General features: G+C 33.9%; 3 protein-coding genes across 6 annotated transcripts in view; 1 reads left to right on the top strand and 2 right to left on the bottom strand.

The window, feature by feature from the left end:
- The window catches only part of LOC106074717 (focadhesin-like), a 256,547-nt gene extending 254,166 nt beyond the window's left edge, over nucleotides 1-2,381 (top strand). For all 4 annotated transcript variants that reach the window (XM_056013337.1, XM_056013354.1, XM_056013344.1 and 1 more), the window contains 3 exons: nucleotides 542-814; nucleotides 990-1,059; nucleotides 1,634-2,381. In XM_056013337.1, the coding sequence (XP_055869312.1) occupies nucleotides 542-814; nucleotides 990-1,059; nucleotides 1,634-1,713 (423 nt within the window). In that variant the 3' untranslated portion in view covers nucleotides 1,714-2,381. The remainder of the gene's footprint in view (nucleotides 1-541; nucleotides 815-989; nucleotides 1,060-1,633) is intronic.
- An 83-nt stretch (nucleotides 2,382-2,464) lies between these two features.
- On the bottom strand, nucleotides 2,465-9,303 carry LOC129923245 (uncharacterized). Its single transcript, XM_056013381.1, has 2 exons — nucleotides 9,172-9,303; nucleotides 2,465-7,024 (listed from the first exon to the last, which is right to left on the bottom strand). Exons 1-2 carry the CDS (start codon nucleotides 9,293-9,295, stop codon nucleotides 5,694-5,696), a joined length of 1,455 nt encoding a protein of 484 aa, XP_055869356.1. The 5' UTR covers nucleotides 9,296-9,303; the 3' UTR covers nucleotides 2,465-5,693.
- Nucleotides 9,304-9,490: 187 nt separating this feature from the next.
- Nucleotides 9,491-16,551, bottom strand: LOC129923247 (uncharacterized). The gene is made up of 3 exons (XM_056013424.1): nucleotides 15,789-16,551; nucleotides 10,588-10,956; nucleotides 9,491-9,759 (listed from the first exon to the last, which is right to left on the bottom strand). The coding sequence occupies exons 1-3, from the start codon at nucleotides 16,090-16,092 to the stop codon at nucleotides 9,506-9,508; spliced, it is 927 nt and encodes a 308-aa protein (XP_055869399.1). The 5' UTR covers nucleotides 16,093-16,551; the 3' UTR covers nucleotides 9,491-9,505.
- Nucleotides 16,552-20,069: the final 3,518 nt, after the last annotated feature.

Genomic DNA, 20,069 nt, shown 5'->3' with positions numbered 1-20,069 from the left:
TTTTTTTCCATTAATGTAAAGCTAAGTTAAACTTTATATCTCATGTTACTGACTTTACTTTCTTGCAGAATTGGTGCATTTTACAAAGATTTGTAACACAAACACACAAGGTTATCTCCCTTGTCATGTTAATTGTACCATTTTTATTTATGTCCATTAACTGGCCTGTTACTTTATACTAGAATCATTCACCATTTCATTTCACATTTTAACAATTGAAAAGTTAGATAAAGCTTTTATTTGCTATTGAATAGAAAGTTGAAGTCCTGTATACAAATTTCTTACAATCCTCTCAAAGTGAATACTTCTACTTTCTTAATAATATTTGGACATTTTCTATTCACATAATACAATTTTCCATATAATCAAGACATTTAAAGGTCCTCAAGTTTGTTCTATTTTTGGTCTAACAGAATCAGATGCATGTAGTAGTTGAAGTCTGTAAATGTTGATACCAAATCTGATTTGAATCTTCACATAAAATTATTGCTGATGAAAACTATTAACTTTATTGAAATGTTCAACTTGTTTATTTCTTCAGGTCATCAGGTACATTGCCAATATAGTGACAGCTGGCATGTTAACCCTGACCTACCCAGCATGCACTGACCTTGACTTTTGGGGTTTCAGTCAAAAACTGTTTGCTCCTCCAGTGGATAAAATCACTCAACAGGAAAGCCAAATCCTTGATGTTTGTTTCCAAAATGAGCCTCCCCTGCCAAATCTGGGAATATTGTATTCTACCATGATCCAATTCCTCCCTAGCATCATTGGGGCCATGGGTACTAAACAGTGGGAGGGTTTCTTGACAAAGGTTTGAATTCATCATTTTAAAACATTTTAATTCTTTCAAAATGCTGAACTTCTCAATTAGTTTATAGCCTTATATGCTGGTAAATTTCTAATTATTATTGTCCTGAGTTTATTAAAGAATTAGGTAGATTGTAATAAGCCCAGCCCACACTAAATATTGATTCTACACATTTCAGGTCATTGATTGGGTTCTGATACTCTGTGAAACTGATGAGACAGACCTTGAGACTAGAATTTGTTTACATGGTAAGCAGATAAATTGATTTTTTAAATATTTTTTTTGTTCATTTACTTATTACTCTCCATTCAGTATCTTTCTTCAAGGGTGTTTTGGGGCCAGTTCTTGGCCTCTTGGTAAAGAATGCAGTTTTGAAGGACATGGTCAGCATTCTCTGATGACACTTTACAAGGGCAGATTTCACTGGTTCAAATTTTGAGCTTCTGGAACATACATTCTGTTATGTCCATTTCTTTGTGGAAAGATTAGACTTTAATTTTAATTCTAATGTTTTTAGCATCAATAGCAATGTCTTCAATTCCAAAGATTAAGGTAAGTGCAGTGTTTCACATGGCTATGCAAGCCCAGTTGTGACCTACATATTTTTTTTACATCTGATGCAGACAAAGCAGGATTATAAATATAAATATTCTGATTGATTGAAATATTTGTCATTTATAATTTATTAGCATAAGATTGTTTTGTAAAATGTTTCATATTTCTTAGTGCAAGTTTTTAAATATTATAAAATATAATTAAGCTTTGATAAAATTGTTTTGAATTATTAAATGCATGTTTTAAATTGAGCATCCACTTTTGCAGCTACTCTGATGTCACTACGCAATAGTCAGGCCTTCAGGTCAGTCTCAGTCTGGACGAAGGTCATAAAACTCATTTGCTGATCATTACACTCCATATAAACATTAGTGTGTTTAAAAAATGTTTTTGTGCAAGTTTTATGGTATCAATAGTTACTTTGTATCAATTGTTACTTTACTGAACTTATTTTTTGATTTAATATTTTAAATATCATACAATGAGAAAATCTTCAAAGTTGTTATCTTTTAGTGTCTAAAATTCAATTTCAATATTATATATATATGTAATTTTTTGTAAAAAGTCTACTGATGTATGTGAATAGAATAAATAATGAGGAAAATAACTCAAAATAAATATATTATTGAAACAAGGCATTAATTTAAAAAGTGTGTTTTATATTTTCATGTTGTTTAATATATACTTTTAATTGTAATCCACTATCATATTTTGTGTCTGCAATCTTCAAGAGAATTTCAAAATGCTAAATATAGGGAGTTAAGAATAAATTTGTATACAGAGCTTGGATTTAATATTTAAATAACTTTTTTTTTCAAATAATATTAAAATCTATCTAATAATAAAAATCGCCTTGAAAAAATCAATGGTAAACATATACTACAACAGACATGATGGTCCAATATACTTGTTTTTTAATGACTTAAAATTTAATGAGGTGGGGTTTTGATTTAGTGCCATTCCTTCTGAAAAAAAAAATGACTTTCAACCTGAATTCATTGAAAAATCTGGACATCAGTAGGCACCAGTTCCTAGCATGCTATAAACTGAAGATACCTGAACGCCCTACCTAACTAAACCAATTTTAAAAAAGAGACATTGTAAGAAGTAAATGACATTTATTTCAGAGGTTTATTTTATCCTGAAATTACAGAATGACATAGTGAATAAAAAAGGAACAATAACATTTAGTTTTTATTTTAGAAAATGAAAAAATTTTTTGTAAAAACTATTAAACAATATATACAAACTCATTTCTTTTTTACATCTTGTCAACAGTGTAAGAAGTTTTACATGTAAGTTCCATAATGTACATTGTTTCAATCAACATCATATCATTTGGTCACCAAAACAACTAACAAGCTCACACACTTGTCATGTCACAGAGCATTCATAAGGACTCAAAATAATTATGAGAGGCTTATACACCACAAAATATATACATTTTATATATAATTGATATATATTTTTCTTAAAAAAATATTTTAACATATAAGTCCCCAGTTATAAATGTTACTTAAAAAATATCCAATTAACATAATTACCAATATCTATGGTACTCTATACTAATTTTACTGCAATATCCAGTGGCGTAGCATCCATGGCATGAAGGGGTTCAATGAACTCAGGCCCACGACCAATAGGGGCCTGTGGCATAGCAAAAATGGCACAACCGGGCTCATTGCGCTTTGGGCCATGATTCATGACCTGTTGGGACCCACTTGAAGGGATGACACCAATGTGAAAACAATAATAAAACTTTAGTAAGAACCGATTTCAAAAATATTATCTAAATAGCTCCCTCAAAATGTATTAAACCTTATACTGAAACTTTATATTCATTTTAAAACATAAATCCGCATTTTAATGCAGAGTCAGTGTACCAGCGGCTTTCCGTCAGGTTTATTGTAAAGGTGTCTAGCCCTGATCATTATTTAAGGTGACAATTGTTGCCAGATTGTTCCATTCTTTTTTTGTCCTGTATATTCACAAAACCATTAATAGTATTGCAGGAATGGAGGGGGAGAGTTTGGTTAAGAAAATGTGGTATGTGTTGTTCAGAAAAAAAGGAAAGGGGAGGGAGACAATAACAATTAGGTCTATAGGGATAGTCCTGATGGTCACTAATAAAAATTTCAACACAGCTGCTAATTATTCTTTTTTTTTTCCAAAGATCAATTTGTTTCTTTTTGCTTTGTTTAAAATACAATTTACAAAAAAAAAAAAAAGCTTTCATTGATATTTAGAAATAAATATTTTTTAAAAAGTCAGAGGACTAACTGACTTTCATGCTTTCTTTAATAAATAATGAACTGTCAATAACCAGCTGCAGCACTATTGATGAAAATAAGAAACATTCAATAACATTGTTCTGCTTATTGTCCAGTACAAAATTGTAAGCGCAATCAACAGTATGTTAAACATGTTGGAAAGTTCTAGATCCAGCAGAAAGTCATCTGAAGAAGATTAGAATGAAGTATATCATTGGAGAATGAATGTTTAGAGTGTAAATATTGAGGCTGCTGAAGTAGCTGGATCTTGAGCTGTTGATATAGTTTTTGATTTCCTCTACTACACGATTGCAGACAATTAAAAGGCTATTTGATGAAACAGACAAAAGCTTCGAAATAGATTCACTAGTTACTGACTTTTCTACTCAGAGGGCCAGAAAAATGTTAGTAAATAAATGTTAGATCTCTTTACTGTTAAATAATGGACATAGAATAAGATGTTAGCCTGTATCAATGTTTAATAGTTTTACATCTACAAGTGTTTTCCGAATTTAACTGTGTATAATGGGAAATAGAACTCATACAACATTTTTTGTATTCATTTCAAACCCCTTTAAGTTGTTTGATTCTGTTAAGAAATTGTACAAACAACTTTAAAGACACTGTTAATTATTGGAGTCCTAAGTGAATCAAACGTAAAGGGTAATTAGGCCTACTTATTAAAAAAAAAGACTACACTACTTGTATTGAAATGTCTTTTGGTAAATATGCCAATACATTCAGATTACTCAATTGTTTTGTCACAAAACTACATTCGTCTTAATGGTGGGGGGCCAACAAGATATTCTCAAACCCGGGCCCACTGGTATCTTGTTATGCCAATGTACTATATGTCCTTTCAAACAAAATGGTTTCAGAAGACAAAAAGTAACCATTGAGAAAGCTATGTATTATGGTAAAATCAGATTTTCTTTAAATGTTCTAGTTTTTCTGATTAAAATATCACATTTGGGCAGGTAGACCACACAAAACTTTTGTCAGTTTTTCCCCTAATAGGGCCCCCAAGCATCCAAGTATTTATTTACTCCTACTATAGTCTCTGAAACTATCCATGCATATAATATTTAGTAATCCACACATCTATTGCATGTTATTTGTTTAATATAAAATACACAGTAATAAAACTATGTTATGTTTTTTCAATTACAAAAAGAAAATACATTTGATACTATTCCAAAATCACAATAAAAATGTTATTATAAAAACAACAAAAAAGGACTTTATTTAATACATCATATTTCAAGTTGTTTGCACAAATGTCTGACACATGAAAAATTATAATACAATGTACTTTTATTTTATTTTTACTTTTAGTAACATAACTTATAACAAATTATAATACTTATAGAAAGAGTAAAATTTATTTTAATAAATTTATAATGATATAGGCCTAACTACCTACTAGACAGAAAGCAACAAGTTTAAAAAAAAAACAAGAAAGAATTAAAATCATGTTATACATTTGAAACACTAAATTAATTTAAATATTCAAGGACCTTAATAGACTGAAATAATGAATTGTTACTAGATGTGAAGGCAAGAATATCTGCAGGCAGCAAGACATAATTCAAGAATGCTGAGAAGCAACAGCATCAAAAGTTCTAGACAATTATTTATAAAACAAAAAAAAACTATTGCAATGAAAACTAGTGAAGCTTGGATAGTAACAAAAATACAAAGTCCTCAGCAAAATATATAGACCAACACCAGGTAGCATTGGATGGAACTAAATGACAAAAGCTTTTGAGAAAAATATATCAATTTACGATAGTCTATTAGGAGACTGCAATGATTTTCGTCTCTGAAAAGAATGTTAAAAAAGCACAAAAATTGTGAAGCAAGATTTGTTAGGCTGCAGAGTCTTTTAGATTAAGTAATAATAAGAACTAGTAGCAGTAATAAAGGTTATTGCTCCTGTTATCATGATGGTCGCACCACCACCCTTGATTTAAGTCAAAGAAACTTACCAAGACTGATGATCTGTAAAAGAATTCTAAATCCGACATAATCTGTATATCACTAATAATAGAAACCAATCAGTAAATCTCACTTTTAATATTGATTGTGCTGTTTTGACTATTTGAGTCATCATCCATTCGTGGACTAGAAATACCTGGAGTTTGGGAATTCGGACTGCTATTTTGTGGAACAGTTAGAAGACCAGAATTGACCATAACACTCGGGTTGAAGGAAGCTGATCCAAACTGAGAATATTTGTCCATTTCAACACGAAGATATTGCAATAGCTGGAAATCTTTCTCCTGTAGCTGACTGATGGGTTTCCTTTTGAACCTCCAGCAGATTTTTCTATTTGTTGGATGTCTGCCCTGTTCTGCAATGCCTAGCTCTAAATCAGCAACTTTTTGGAAGAATAAGGCACTGGCCCATGCTGGGTGGTGATTGTTTGTCCCTTCAATACGTACAGGAGGAGTTATAGATTTCTGAGCTGCAGTGGTAGCAGACACACCATGGCCATCATCATAACACTCAAGAAGTCTTTTGATTCTCCTTCCGTGAACAGCAACAAATTGGGTCTTGTTAAGGTGAACAAAATCTACTGCTTGCATCATTTCACTGACATCTTCTTCTGCAGTTGTCAGTGCATGTGGTAGGTTACTAAAGTCAACATCTCCTGGCTGCTTAGCCAGACTAAAAGAAGAGGACCTGGTCTGTAACCCTTGCCTTGGACTTCCAGAATCTGTGTTTAATGGTCCTGAATCAGATATGGCTGATGTAGATGGATGAATGTTTGGAAATAAGCTAGGTTTGAAATGATTCTCCTGAATGGCAGTTTGTGGAAGTGTTGTTGCACTTTCATTAGTGCCATTCACAGTGCCGTCCATGTCTGATGAATGATTGAAGAAACCTGTACTGACCATAAAAGTCATGGCCAGTTTCTCCTCTATGAAATACTTACCTAGTACGATTCCACATTTTACAATGTCTGCTCCAATGGTCCAGTCCCATTCAAAATCCTCCTTTTCCTCTTCTTTAGCCCTTGCACAGAGTATAGCATTCTCAAAAGCTTTAAGTAATCCACACAGGCGAACTATTTGGCCCATGGATTTTCCAATGATGCCTTCGTGCTCATTCTGGTCCAGTTGATTCAGCACAGTTGACCACTCTTCTTCAAAAAATTGACTCAGGTTTCTCAAAGCTTCAGAATGAAAAGTGTATTGCCTCTTCACTTGATGGTAGTCAAAGAGAGCAGAGTATATGGATTCCAGATCTGACGTTTCTAAATCTGTGGGCTCTCCAAAGACACCTTTCATGTCATCTGATTGGGGACAGGATAAAAGAAGACGAGCTGACAACCAAGGTGGAGATGTTAACATTGTTGTTACCATGTACTCCGGCTTTGCAAAACCTTAAGAGAGAAACATTTTCCAATTATTTTAATGTTAATGATTAACTTTAAAGATTTTGATTGTTTTAGTATTTTTAATATTATCAAGTCTTAACTTTTTCTCTCCTAATTGATGATACCAATTTCGATTTGACCCAATTACATTAAATTAATTTTTAGTTTTATAAACATTAATTTGCATTGTGTAAAAAGAGCCTGCAATTATATTTAATTCTATACCAAATAAAACATTTTCTGATTACAGACAAAAAGTTTTTAAAGTTTAATCAAAAACAGGATAATGAAATACAAATGAGTAAAATGAATAATTCCATTGGAAGATGTAAAATAATTATGGAAAGAAAGAGTTAATTGATTATCATGGAACTGAAGTGCTGTCAGAACAAATGTGTAAAGGTTAATTTAATTTAAGCATCAAACAAAAAACCTATCTAACAAAACTTAACAAAATAGTAACTACCTATGTCCATCTAATCTACAGCAAACATACTTAAAGACTTCTATAAAGGGCATTGTTTGTGATTTTTTACAGTAAATTATTGGGAACAATTTTGAAACTAAGAGAATGTGTTAAAGTTTTCCTCCAGGTCTAAGAAAAGTATAGTTCACATATTTCATTAGTTTTACTTTTCTAAACAATGGCAGGAGAGCTAATTACATTCTGGATCAATGACAAATTATTTTCTTTTTAAATCACTACCATACCATATCATTCATTGGCGTCCTTCAGTCGTAGAACGACTATGGTTCATCTCAGAGCACACTTCCTCATGTGGCTGTGGAGCCCTATTTTGGAGAGACACTCCTGTCCACAGATAGCGCAGGTTAAGGTGGCTTTTGCTTCGGTGGTAGAGGAGCTGGCCGTTTTTCGGATTGTACGTTTTTCTTCCTGAGATGAGACCCATGTACTTTCACTGTCCATAGCTTTTTTGGTCACTGTCTCTCTCCATCTGTTGCGGTCTAGAGCTATGTCTTCCCAATTGTCAGTATTGATGTTCACTGATTTGAAGTCACATTTTATTACATCTATGTAAAGGAGGTGGGGGCGACCAGTTTTTCTTGTGCCAGTCGCGAGTCGACCATAGAGGATGACTTTCGGGATGCGCTTGTCCTCCCTCCGGCGAACATGTCCAAGCCAGCACATGTCTGAGGGCTGTAGAGATGCTGGGAATACCTGATCGCCAACAAATGCACAGATGGGTTGAACATTACTCTGAGCTCTACGCCACAAGCTCAGTCTCTGACTCAGCCCTTAAGGCCATCATACAATTACCCACAATGAACGAGCTAGATGAAACACCCACCCTTTCAGAGCTCAACAAAGCCATAGACAACATTGCCGCCCGCAAAGCACCCGGATGCGATGGTATTCCCCCCCCCAGATTTTCTAAAACAATGCAAAACTACTCTAATCCAACCATACCATAACAAAAATCTTAAATTAAGATTGGCAGCCAAGAATCAATTCCAGCTGAACTATCAGCAATTTCAAATAATTATTTGGACAACAAACTGATTAGTTTAATAAGCATGTCATTGTTGATCACAAACAAAAAAATGAAACTGTAATGTTTATATCAGAATTAAAGTTACAGATACATTTATTTAAAACTATTGTCATTCTCTTCAATAATTAACTTGATGTTTTGGTAGTGACTGCATATTATGATAGTACACTAAGGATGTGTACATAATACTGATAGGATTATCAAAAACACACCCTGGGTCTCATTTAAAATTATACTAATTGAAAAAGTGTTTTTTTTTAAAATAGTAACTGGTTGTCATACTTTGGCTATTTAAAGAATAGTGTTAATTGATAGGCTAAACTTATCTGTACAATGTTAATTTAAAAAGCTGAATGGAAGTAACCAGAAGACAGTTCAAAACAAAAGGAATATGGGAAGATATTGTTGGACCAGTACAAAAGAGACATAACTCTGACAGGAAGAGTTATTGTACTGTGAGGAAGCAAGAAAATAAAACATCTAATATAATAGGACTGGTAAGTGAAGCCATTAGGATTTCTTTTTGAAATAATTCTATACATTAATTTAAATGCATGACGTGTAGGATGTAATCATCTTTTTTGAAGTAACGTCTCTATTATATAAGATAAGAAGATAAGATAATGAGTTTAGTTATACCTCCATAACAAAAGTTGGATCCTAATAACCTGGACACTCTGCCATCTTCAACTGCAACTTGTGGCAGACCCTCATACAGATCCTCCATGACTGATGCCAGATGAGAGGATCCTGAGGGTTGCATCAGTATTTCATGAAAATATTCTACATTTTCTGTCAGACTAAAGGCATGCCCCTTATTTTGATTCAAAACATCTGTCAGTACTGGAAGTGTTAAACGTGTTCCTAGATATTAAAAAAGAAAAAAATATATTATCACAGCTTCATGTTATTAGCAATGAAAAAATGGTCTGAAAACTCTTTCTATTGTACTAGAAAAGCAGAAGAAAAGGTTTTACTTCCCCGAAAAAAGAGTTCTGTTTTCACCAGAAGCTGTGGATGTTTTCTCACAACGCTCATTCGAATGTTGGTTTCCAAGTTGTCGTTCTTGTGTTTCTTTCTGTGCTTGAAGCTCGAGGATGGGACCAAGAAGTTGACGAATAACTGCTGATCTTCTTGTCCCACCTCCAGCCCCAACCATACTCCAGACAACTGGGGGCTCAGTCCAGGCTTTGTGTACTCGTATGGATGTCTTGGTGCCCAATAGACCTTGATAGAAATTTATTAGAAATACTTTTTTTTTTTAATACTTAGTTCTTAAAAAAAATATTACAGTTGAACCTTCATTACTTTACCCATTCCTCAGACCCTTAGAACAAGGTGTGTAGTTAAGATGAGTTGATAATGCCAATTAAACCTTAAAAGTTAACTTTTTGAAGAAAGGATATGTAAATAGAATTGCTTTAACCAAGATCTTGCTTTGTTTCTTTCTTTTAAATATTAACTTATTTGTACATAATTATCAGAAATTCTTATGACAGAAATGTCTCTCACTATCTGTGGCCTTCTTCAGTCATAGCTCAACTGTCAATCATCTATCGCAGCTGAAATGTCCAAAGAACATATGCATTCTGTCTCACCAACTCCTGACTTTTTCCTTAGGCTTGACTTCCAAAGCCTTTGTTTGGGGTAAAGCTGCAAGACAGCAGAAGTTTGGATTCAGAGTTTTCTTTTTTCTAAGTGAATAGCCAACCAAGGCTTATGAGCCCCCTCCTGTCATAAGCTTACTGGTTTAGGTGCCAATTACTTGCCCTTTCCCCTTGTCCTGTCAGTGATTACTGTTTTGCTGGACAGCCATGAAGGCCAGGAGTTGGACTAGTTGTCAGAAGCTTTTTGATACACATGCCATTGGAAGCATTTTAAAGGTAGTAGACTGCTTTATCCATTACCACTTCTGGTACTTACAACCTTACAAAACCTGGCAGAAATGAATTACTTTATTTTTTAGTGCAAGGGCTTTGAAACATATTAAAATATTAATAAAATATCTCAAAGTCCCACAGCTTATAGGCTAATGTTTGGTAGTGAATCCCTTACCTCCAATACAAGGCAGTAACGGAACCAGAACATATTCTACTGGACAACCAATGCCACGAGCTAAGTCTTCAAGGTAATCACCCACTATGTTTCCACACGCAACTTTTGTTTCAGGAAAACAGATGTTCTGTGCAGTTCTGTAAATATTTTCCCATCCAGGTCCAGTAGACACCTTCTGGTCACTTCCATTTTGTTTGTTTATTTTACATTGGACAGGCTGAGCCATTCCTAGGTTGGAAGTCTGTGTTGAGTGCTGTAACTGACCTTCATTGGACATCATGTTGGAGTGAGTAGGCCAACAGCTTTGAAGAGGAAACTTTTTAGATTCACGAACAGCCTTATCTATCTCAATATCAGGAGCTTTTCTTTCTGTTGAAAAAAAATTAATTGTCAATCTGTAGTAGAAAAAAGGAAACTCAGCTTTAAAAACATTCTTTTAACAAAAGTACTATTGGCTTGTCAACTGTTCGCGCGTCAATTGTTTGCGTGCCAATTGTTCGAGTGCCAATTGCCTCATACTTTAAACCAATGAAAGATCAATAATTCAGAATAATAAACAAACCTTAACATAAACATAAAATCACAATGTAATATACTATATATAGGCCAATATTTAATTAAAATCAGAATGAATATCAATCATAACAGTAAAGTAAACAACTAAAATGGTTCTAGGTGCAGCTGTTGGAATGAGAAGAGCCAGCTGTCTCAACATCTTTGTATATGTATCAGCTGTCTTGTTTATCAATAAACAATACACAGCTGCAGGGTTAACACTCTGAGCATAACAGAAATGAATGGTATATAGTTGATAAAAAAAAAGCCCTGGAACAACTTTAAACGTTCCATCACCGAGCTCTTCAGCTCGAGCTAAGCCATCTAATAGTTCCGCACACCCAAATATCAACAACCTATCATTACCTCGACCTGAATCATGCATAACCATAGATTGAAATTCCTCTGGGATTACAAAATTATGATTGTTTGGCAAAGGTGGTAATGGAACTGAACTGCTGGTGGCAGTGCTCAGTTTCTGTTTTTTCCTCGAAAGTGTTCGCTTAATCAAGGAAGATTTTGGTAAAGCCATGAGCACGTGATTTGGTAATCGAGGAACTATAGCCGCTTGGCTCGTACTGGGCGTCGCTGTCAGTTCTGCCATTAGATGTTTCATTTCCCCTACTGCTTTTTTAGCTCAAGACTGTGAATGGTTTCCTTCATGTGAATGTTCTGGTTGTCTAGTGCTGACAACTTGACTTCCTGACCTTACTATGCGTGCTCTGCAAGCATGTGTTTTCGTTTTACAACATTTCCACGCTGTTGTCCCACATTTATTGTCTCTATCCTTCCAATATTCAAATCCTCTATATCAGTGATGCCCAAAGTACGGGCCGCGACGTGGTTCCATCCGGCCCGCCGAAATGTCGGCACAAATTGTAGAAAAATCCGCTAACCCTCCCCCCCTAAAGAAAAGGTTGAAAAATGTCTCTTTCCCTACGTTAGGGCCCTCAATGTTTCTCCGATTGATTGGTACCATGACTAACATTTGTGCGTTTATGAGATTGGACTCTTAATGTAGAATTTATAAAAACAGAAAGGACCTTTACTTTTTGGCAGAACATGATAATAAGCCAATATATTTGAGTTGTAAATAAAGTAAAGAAACGCCATTATAAAACAAATTTGACGTCATTGGAATCAAAAGATTGTTTAAAACTACGTCTAGAGATTGGAAGATTAATGTTATTTACCAAAAAGAGTCAAGAATATGAGTCGTTGGTAGGCCTAAAGCTAGCTACACTGTCGCTCATATTTTTAGTAGAGAAATGATCCGAAGCATGAAAAAAAAAAAAGACAATACTATCCCATCAATGCTAGATCCACGGGTTTCTAATCAAATAGTTTCAGATCAATTTCAATTCGTTTTCTGTACCTTTCCCTTATGTGGCCCGCGACACCAGTGTCGGAAATTAAAATGGCCCGCAGGTCGATTTATGTTGGGCATCACTGCTCTATATAAAACTGTCTGTTTCCCTTTTTCACTTCTTCCAAATGTGACCTCCATGGGTCAATTAGAAAACTGTGCAATATATTTTTGAACCCCTCTTTGTCGTTTTAAAAATTCTCATCTGAAATAAATTTAAAAAAAATTTTTTTTTTAATTTACTTGTTAAAAATATTTTAAACATACACATACTTCATCCCCCGGTCATTTCATCCCCTGATATTTTCATCACCTGATCATTTTATCTAACAAATTGTAATTTTAAAAATCATTAAATGTTCACATAAATATAGGCCCAGCAGTTTCGAAATCTAAAGTGAATATCAATAAACAAAATACATACTTGCATAATTACATGTAGAAATGAAATATCGATAGAAATAAAGTCCTATAACACAATTTGTAACTTTAATGTTGAAAAGGAATTCAAGCAAAACTTATTCAGGCGACATGATATCCCGAGAATAGTTGAAGTGATTAACAAAATAAAACTTTATTTCAAGGCTAAAAATGACGCCTCCATTTTCAAGAGCGATTTAAAAATAAAATAAAGTGAAAGATGGTCGTACTTCCACCACACCTAGGCCTTTAATGATAAGTTATCAGCGGCACGGTCATATTTATTCTAATCGCACTTCTATCTCTCAAAAGATTTCCTCTACTTGCACCACACCTTGGCCTTTGATGATAAGTTATCAGCGGCACGGTCATATTTATTCTAATCGCACTTCTATCTCTCAAAAGATTTCCTCTACTTGCACCACACCTTGGCCTTTGATGATAAGTTATCAGCGGCACGGTCATATTTATTCTAATCGCACTTCTATCTCTCAAAAGATTTCCACTACTTGTACCACACCTTGGCCTTTGATCATTCTACATAATCATATTTATATATAAAATATTTAATTGGGGATGAAGTGACCGGGGGATGAAATGAACGGGGGATGAAGTGACCGGGGATGAAATGACCAAGTGAACAATTGACGCGCGAACTATTGACACGCGAACAATTGACGCGCGAACAATTGACCAGATACCCAATACACTACTAAACTAATATGCATGCTAATTCACAGAAGAAAAAAAATATAAAAAAAAACATTCAAATAGTGGAAGTGATAGTCTTGTAGCCCGCAGAAGCTCTCGCTGACTCCTTCCAAGGGATGAACGACCAAAGTCGAAATTAAAGGATCGCGAGCAGATTTTGTATTTTTTTTTGGCAAAATAATAATAATCAAATTATAAAAAAAATGTTTTTTTTTTTAAACTAAGCTTATATTAAGCGTAGGCCCTAGTTGTATCAATTAGTTGTGATCAGTCATGTAATTAAATTTGTAATAGATCTGGACTAACCATGGAACTATACTAACATTAATAAATCTGTGCGATTAGAAATATTTTTACCAATTGTTTTGTTTTTATGTAGCTCTATTTCATGTTTTTAGCTTTCTCAATAGGCTATGATCCTTTCACTTGTCTGGACCAGTTGAAAAAAAAAAAAAGGGGGGGGGGGGTGAGAGAAATAAAGAAGGCTGTATATTGCCGTGATAACTTTTAAATGTATTTATTTTAAAAAAAATGAACGAACTGAATTCGCACTCAAGAGCTCAATTTAAGCCTCCCCAAGCCAACACACAAACTACTTTGCCAGAGAATAGCTTATAAAAATTGAAGGTTTTATAGTTGTCTATTGCTAACTTAAAAGTTTCAAGCAAAGTATAAAAAGGGGTTAATTTAGCTTATACCACCACATCAGTGAAGTACATTATCTTTCTCTTGTTCGATACCGGTATAAAACAAAATAGATAATTACCGAAAGTTAATTAACGAATTAGTTAATTTTTTAAAATGATTAATGTTTGTCAGGTAAAAGAAATAAGTGTGCACAATTTCAGCTTGATCCGAGGCTAGGTGTGGGAGAAATAACGTGTACAAACTTTTTATCACAGACAGAGTGAGTAATCTTTGTAAAAAGAAGTCAAAGACACTCTCTTTAAAAAAAAAAATAGCAAACAAAATGAAAATTATGGTCAAAGCTAAGCCTGTCGATTTTATACAGGTATCTACAGCTGCGCTACTTACCGGACAGTCGCGCATCATCACATAGCGTATTGGCCACGGACTTCGCGACATTTTGCGAAGTGGCCTGTCAAAGTAAAATAAAAACTTTGAATTTCCCCTACACTGGATATTGGCCACGCGTCTTGGCCATTTCGCGACCGGGTTTCGACCGTAACATTAAGCTTAGCGAAATATCAGAGCAAAAAAAAAAGTTTCATGGCCAAAAACTGAGGACAAAAGACTAAGAGTGATGTCGATAAAAGATCTGCTTCTCGAGTAAAACAGAACACCCGTTGGTATGCCTAGAAGAGAGGAATAAGGTGGATTTTTTCCGGTGTGCTCAGCCTCGCCTCTATAAACCCGAGCCTAATGTGGATGTAATAAATAATATCTGCTTGGATCCCTCCCAGACAGATTAACAGTCGTTCAGACAGGCAAAAAAGATGGGAGATTCCGTGGGCCTGGAGTTCCAAGAGTCTTAGACACAACTCTTTTGACAATTACAATTTCTGGCAATGTGTTGCCAGTTGCGGCTGACGAACTTTTGTACACAACATCTGTGACTGTGCTGTCACCGTACGTCGCACGCGTAGAAAATATTGGTCGGTTCGTGCGACTGACATACATAGATTCGAAATTTCGTTATAAAACGACAATAATGGGTCACTCCACAAGCTTGTCGCAAACTCTGGTAGGGCCTACTCGTTAAGAGAGGAGTACGATGTGTTTTATTTTAACCAATGAAGTTGCAGCGCTTAAGGCCTATTATAAATTAATGTTTGTAGGCCTATATATTGTTTTGCACGTTTTTTTTCAGAATATTGAAGATTAATTTACATCTTAGCCCAAACCTCCCAACTATGCTCCCACGTGGTCAGAACGGCTGGATGAAATTAAACATGAAAAAAACAATTAAATGAGGTTATGAATAAATTATAGGCCCTATTTAGGCTACAGATGTTTATGGACAATGTAGCTCTAGTGACTAAACGAGGCCTGTATATGAAATCGAAATCTAAAATATATTAATATCTACTATTATCTAGGCCTATATAATAGGGCCTACTAGATCAAAGTAAAATCTACAACTAAAAGTAATATTTTATAATACTTGAATGAAGAAATGTAAGCCTACCAATTTTCGCCGGTGCTGCCGATTTAGCAGAATTGGCACGGTTGGGATTGTTCATTGCTGAAAATTTGACTTTTGTCTTTTCCTTTTCGATAACATTGTTGTACGCCTCAACATGAAAACTCTCTAAATGAGTTTTTAGGTTTGTGGAATTTTTACCTTTCAAAGCCTTTCCACATTCTACTTGCGAGTTATTTGCATTGGAAACAATGCACAAACAAACACTCTTGTCGCTATCGGCATCGTACCGAAAATATTCCCACACAAAGCTTTCCTGCTTGCGTCCACCTCCAGAAACCCTCTTCATTTTTAATTAAACGATAAACAAGATATATCTAGATGTAAATATCTAGGCCGAAAAAAAAGGCTTATTAAGCTTTAAATTGTGTGTGTGTGTGATAAATTGCTTTTTGCAAGATCTAGATTCTATATAGTAGCCTATATATTGGCCTAGATCTAGATCTATATATTTAATTATAAATTTAAATCTAGATTAGATCTAGTAACTAGTTACTAGAATCTAGTCTTAGTCGACTTAGTTAATTTATATCTAGATAACCAGTTTCCAAAGAAATATGCATATAGATCTATCTAGATGTTGATCTAGCTAGATCCCAAAGAAAACACAACATAATAATGATAACTAGATCTAGAATAGACTTAGCTCTAGATCTATTTTTTCTGACTATATTATATATAGGAAAACGAGATTAAATGACAAATGAAGTTGTTGTTTTTTTTCTTCTTTCGTTTTAATTGGTATTTTAGTTTTAGTTTCCGTTCCCCGGCGAATTACTATTTCGTTTTGTTTCGTTTTCGATTTTCTCGTTATCATTATTTATTTATTTTACTTGAACATTGCATTTAACTTAATGAATTATTTGTCTTTAGTGGCTGAGAAATCTATATAAGCCGTGAGCTATCTAGAGTTTAGTTCTAGATCTAGAATGTATATTATTTGTATATAGATCTAGGCCTATAATATTATTTAGATCAATATATCGCGCTAGCTACAAACCCCTCAAAAAGTCGAATTAATTATTTATTTCCAATACCGTAATCTTAAAAAAAAATGGTGGTTTTAAACTTTAAAGCGAATTTAATTTTTAGACAATGTTCGTTTTCATGTTGTTTGATGAAAACATCTAAGAATGTACTGGTATTCGATATAGAATTTATTAGATACTTAGAGTCTACTAGAAATAATATTACTCTAGATCTAGATCACTATATATTGTAAGCAAAATGTGGACAAAGATCTAGACTAGTTTTAGATCTAGTAACCATGATATCATTATCAATTTATCATGGCATACCATGCTAATCCGATTTTTTTAAAAATCTCTCCACTCTTCCCGCTCTGCAACTGACGACTGACGTCGGAACTGTGTCCTTTGCCATTTGAGTTTTAGCCTCTGAAACTGAAAGAAACTTTGCCCTTCTTGGCAATCTGCTTAGGGCTAAATCATCCACTAACATTGCCGACATTGGCATTGCATCGATTCGATGGAAACCATAATTCTATGGATTAATAATATGCCAATGACGTGGTTTCTGTCTCTTCCTCCTAAAAAGCTAGAGTCTGTGCTAGCAGAAATCAGGCTGAAACTGACTTTATATAAGGGCGGCTATAAAATGACATTAAAAACACCTTGTTTTTTCGCAAAAAGAGAAGCTGAAAGAAATACAGCAGAAACAAGAAGATGAAACAATCAAAGCTTGAAGCATACCATCCAATTTACCAGAGACTTGGTTGCATTGCTAGGTCTATGGAATTTAGAGTATATTGAAAAGAAAAAAAAAGATTATTCCAAAGAAAACTACAGAAATGCTTTATTAGTTCAGATAAGATATCATCAACATGTAATAGACATTCAAGATCCAAAAGATCTATTCACTTTATCAACCAGTAAGCAACCAAAGTCTCTGGAACAAATAGAAAGTAATCTGATGAAAATTGTATCCGTTTCACATGTGGAGAACGTAAAAGCAAGTGGCGCTTCATTGAAGTAAAAAATCCCCCACGATCAAATAATTGCTAATGGCTGAAAAGCATGCTCAGAGTTTTCAGCGTCTATTTGGTAAAAGAGTTGAGCAATACAAAAGGACAAGCTGCCCATGTATTTCGCAGATCCTTCACTTCTGGTTGTAAAAATAGTAAAACACCAGACTATTCAAGACAACAGCACCTGCTGGTGGAGAGAAGAATCTGAGAGTATTTGCAAAACATCACAGAATACAATCAAAACTGAATTTGAAATTAAGTACTACATTCACTTTTCAGGTGAAATTTGGCATTTCCCACTTCAGCAGATTTAAAAATTGGTGACCTAATTAATTATCAATATCATTAATCAATATTATTGATCTCACATATATTCTGACAGTAAAATGTATACAAAAAGAAAGTTAGCTTTATTGATACTAATGTTTTTAACAAGTGTATATCATATATAAGTATATAATCTGACTGTAATTAGTGTAATAGATATAAAAAAAAATAACAATATTGCTTGTTTGTCTTATTATTTAGTAATGTATTTATCATGTCTATATAATACATATTATATACATATATATATAATTAATAATAATATTTATTTATATAATAAATCATGTATTATTTTTTACATAGCTTAAATCAACTTTAACTTAACTTCTTATTTATATCAACTCACTCTTTCTGTCTGTCTGTCTAGTACACCATGTTCTGTCTTCCTCTACATCTTGTACCATGGGGGTTCCACCCTAAGGCCTGTCTAGCTCTTTTGTTGGTATTTTTTATAAGGGTGTGACCAATCCATCTCCACTTTCTCTCTCTAAGATCTGCACCTCTATATTTCTCTGTCCACCCATCTCCCACAGTTTGGTGTTGTCTATTTTGTCATACCGGTACCCGAATATTTTAAAGATATTTCTCAGACATCTGTTGATGAAGGTCTATACTTTTTTTTCGTTGTAGCTTAGTTGTTCTCCATGTTTCAGAACCATACAGTAGAACCATACAGAATTAGTACCGGTATACTTTATGTATCTTATCTTATATAACAGACGTTACTTCACAAAAGAAGATGATTACGTCCTACGCGTCTTGCATTCAGTCATGCATATTAACCAATGACTTAAATTCTGCCAAGTCACTGGTTTTCTTGGCTAGCTCAGGCAACCCATTTCATGCTCTAATAGCGCTAGGGAAGAAGGAGCATTTGTACAAATTTGTCCTAGCATATGGGACAAGGAATGTGCCTTTATCTTTGTGCCTTTCTGAGTATTTTATTAAATTTTGTATTTGAAGATTATGGTTCAGTGTTTTATGTATAATTGCTACTTTACTTTTGAGTTTTCTTTCCTGAAGGCTTTCTAAATTTAGTGATTTTACTAAAGGTGTTCTCTAGTCAAATGTGAATATTCGTTTGTTATGAATCTCACTGCTCTATTTTGTGTCTGTTCCAGTTAATTAATGTTTTCTTGAGTTGATGGGTCCCAAACAGAGGATGCATATTCTATTATTGGCCTAACCAAGGTTAAATAATAACTGAATCTTAATAACTGACATTTTTCTGGGTGGAAAGACCTGCTCCAATTTGATTCCCATTTCTGTAATTCATCTAATTCTCTTTGTAAAATTTCTGTATTTTGTGTTGTTTTTATTGTTCTATATATTATGCATAGACATTTATAGTATTAAATGTGGAGTCTAGAATAATCTAGAATCTAGACTATTCTAGATCTATGTAAGACTGAACCAGCTCAATTTTCATCTCTTTGTCTAACTAAGGGCATCTAAATCTAGAATAATATAGATTTTAGAACTGAAAATGAAAAAAAAACTTGAAAAAAATATTTTTATAATGTGATTATACTGATTAGGTCTACATATTAAACTAGAAGCAAATTTTTAGATAGGCCTATAGATCTAAGTGCTATTTCTTCTTAGATAAAGATAGTAAAAAGGGTGATATGGAATGAAATAGGTTGCCTACATAAGAATCAACCAATGACTGAGAACACTTAGTAGAATTTAAGTCCCCAATTAACATGCACAACTAGGTGGACACATAGATATGTGTATGATGTAATTATGATGCAGATCCAAAAACTGTATGAAATAGATAATATATATAAGGTATGCCATCAGCACCTATATGGTATCACGATCATGTATATATGATCATGTGGTATCAAGATCATGTGGTATAATATTTAAATCCTACTTGCCACCTTGTCCTGCAGAATGTTTGAATTACAATAAAAATCAATTCAAAAGAAATATGCCTACACACG

This window comes from Biomphalaria glabrata, chromosome 1, assembly GCF_947242115.1.
Source record: "Biomphalaria glabrata chromosome 1, xgBioGlab47.1, whole genome shotgun sequence".
NCBI classification, from domain to species: Eukaryota; Metazoa; Mollusca; class Gastropoda; family Planorbidae; genus Biomphalaria; species Biomphalaria glabrata.
This window is presented reverse-complemented; position numbering and strand designations above follow the sequence as displayed.

Coding starts and splice junctions, on each gene's coding strand:
- LOC129923245 (XM_056013381.1), bottom strand. CDS start 9,295: ATGCAACCCTCAGGATCCTCTCATCTGGCATCAGTCATGGAGGATCTG. Junction 7,025..9,171: donor ATCCAACTTTTGTTATGGAG/GTATAACTAAAC, acceptor TTCTCTCTTAAG/GTTTTGCAAAGCCGGAGTAC.
- LOC129923247 (XM_056013424.1), bottom strand. CDS start 16,092: ATGAAGAGGGTTTCTGGAGGTGGACGCAAGCAGGAAAGCTTTGTGTGG. Junction 10,957..15,788: donor GGCAGCACCGGCGAAAATTG/GTAGGCTTACAT, acceptor TTTTTTCAACAG/AAAGAAAAGCTCCTGATATT. Junction 9,760..10,587: donor GTTACTGCCTTGTATTGGAG/GTAAGGGATTCA, acceptor ATTTCTATCAAG/GTCTATTGGGCACCAAGACA.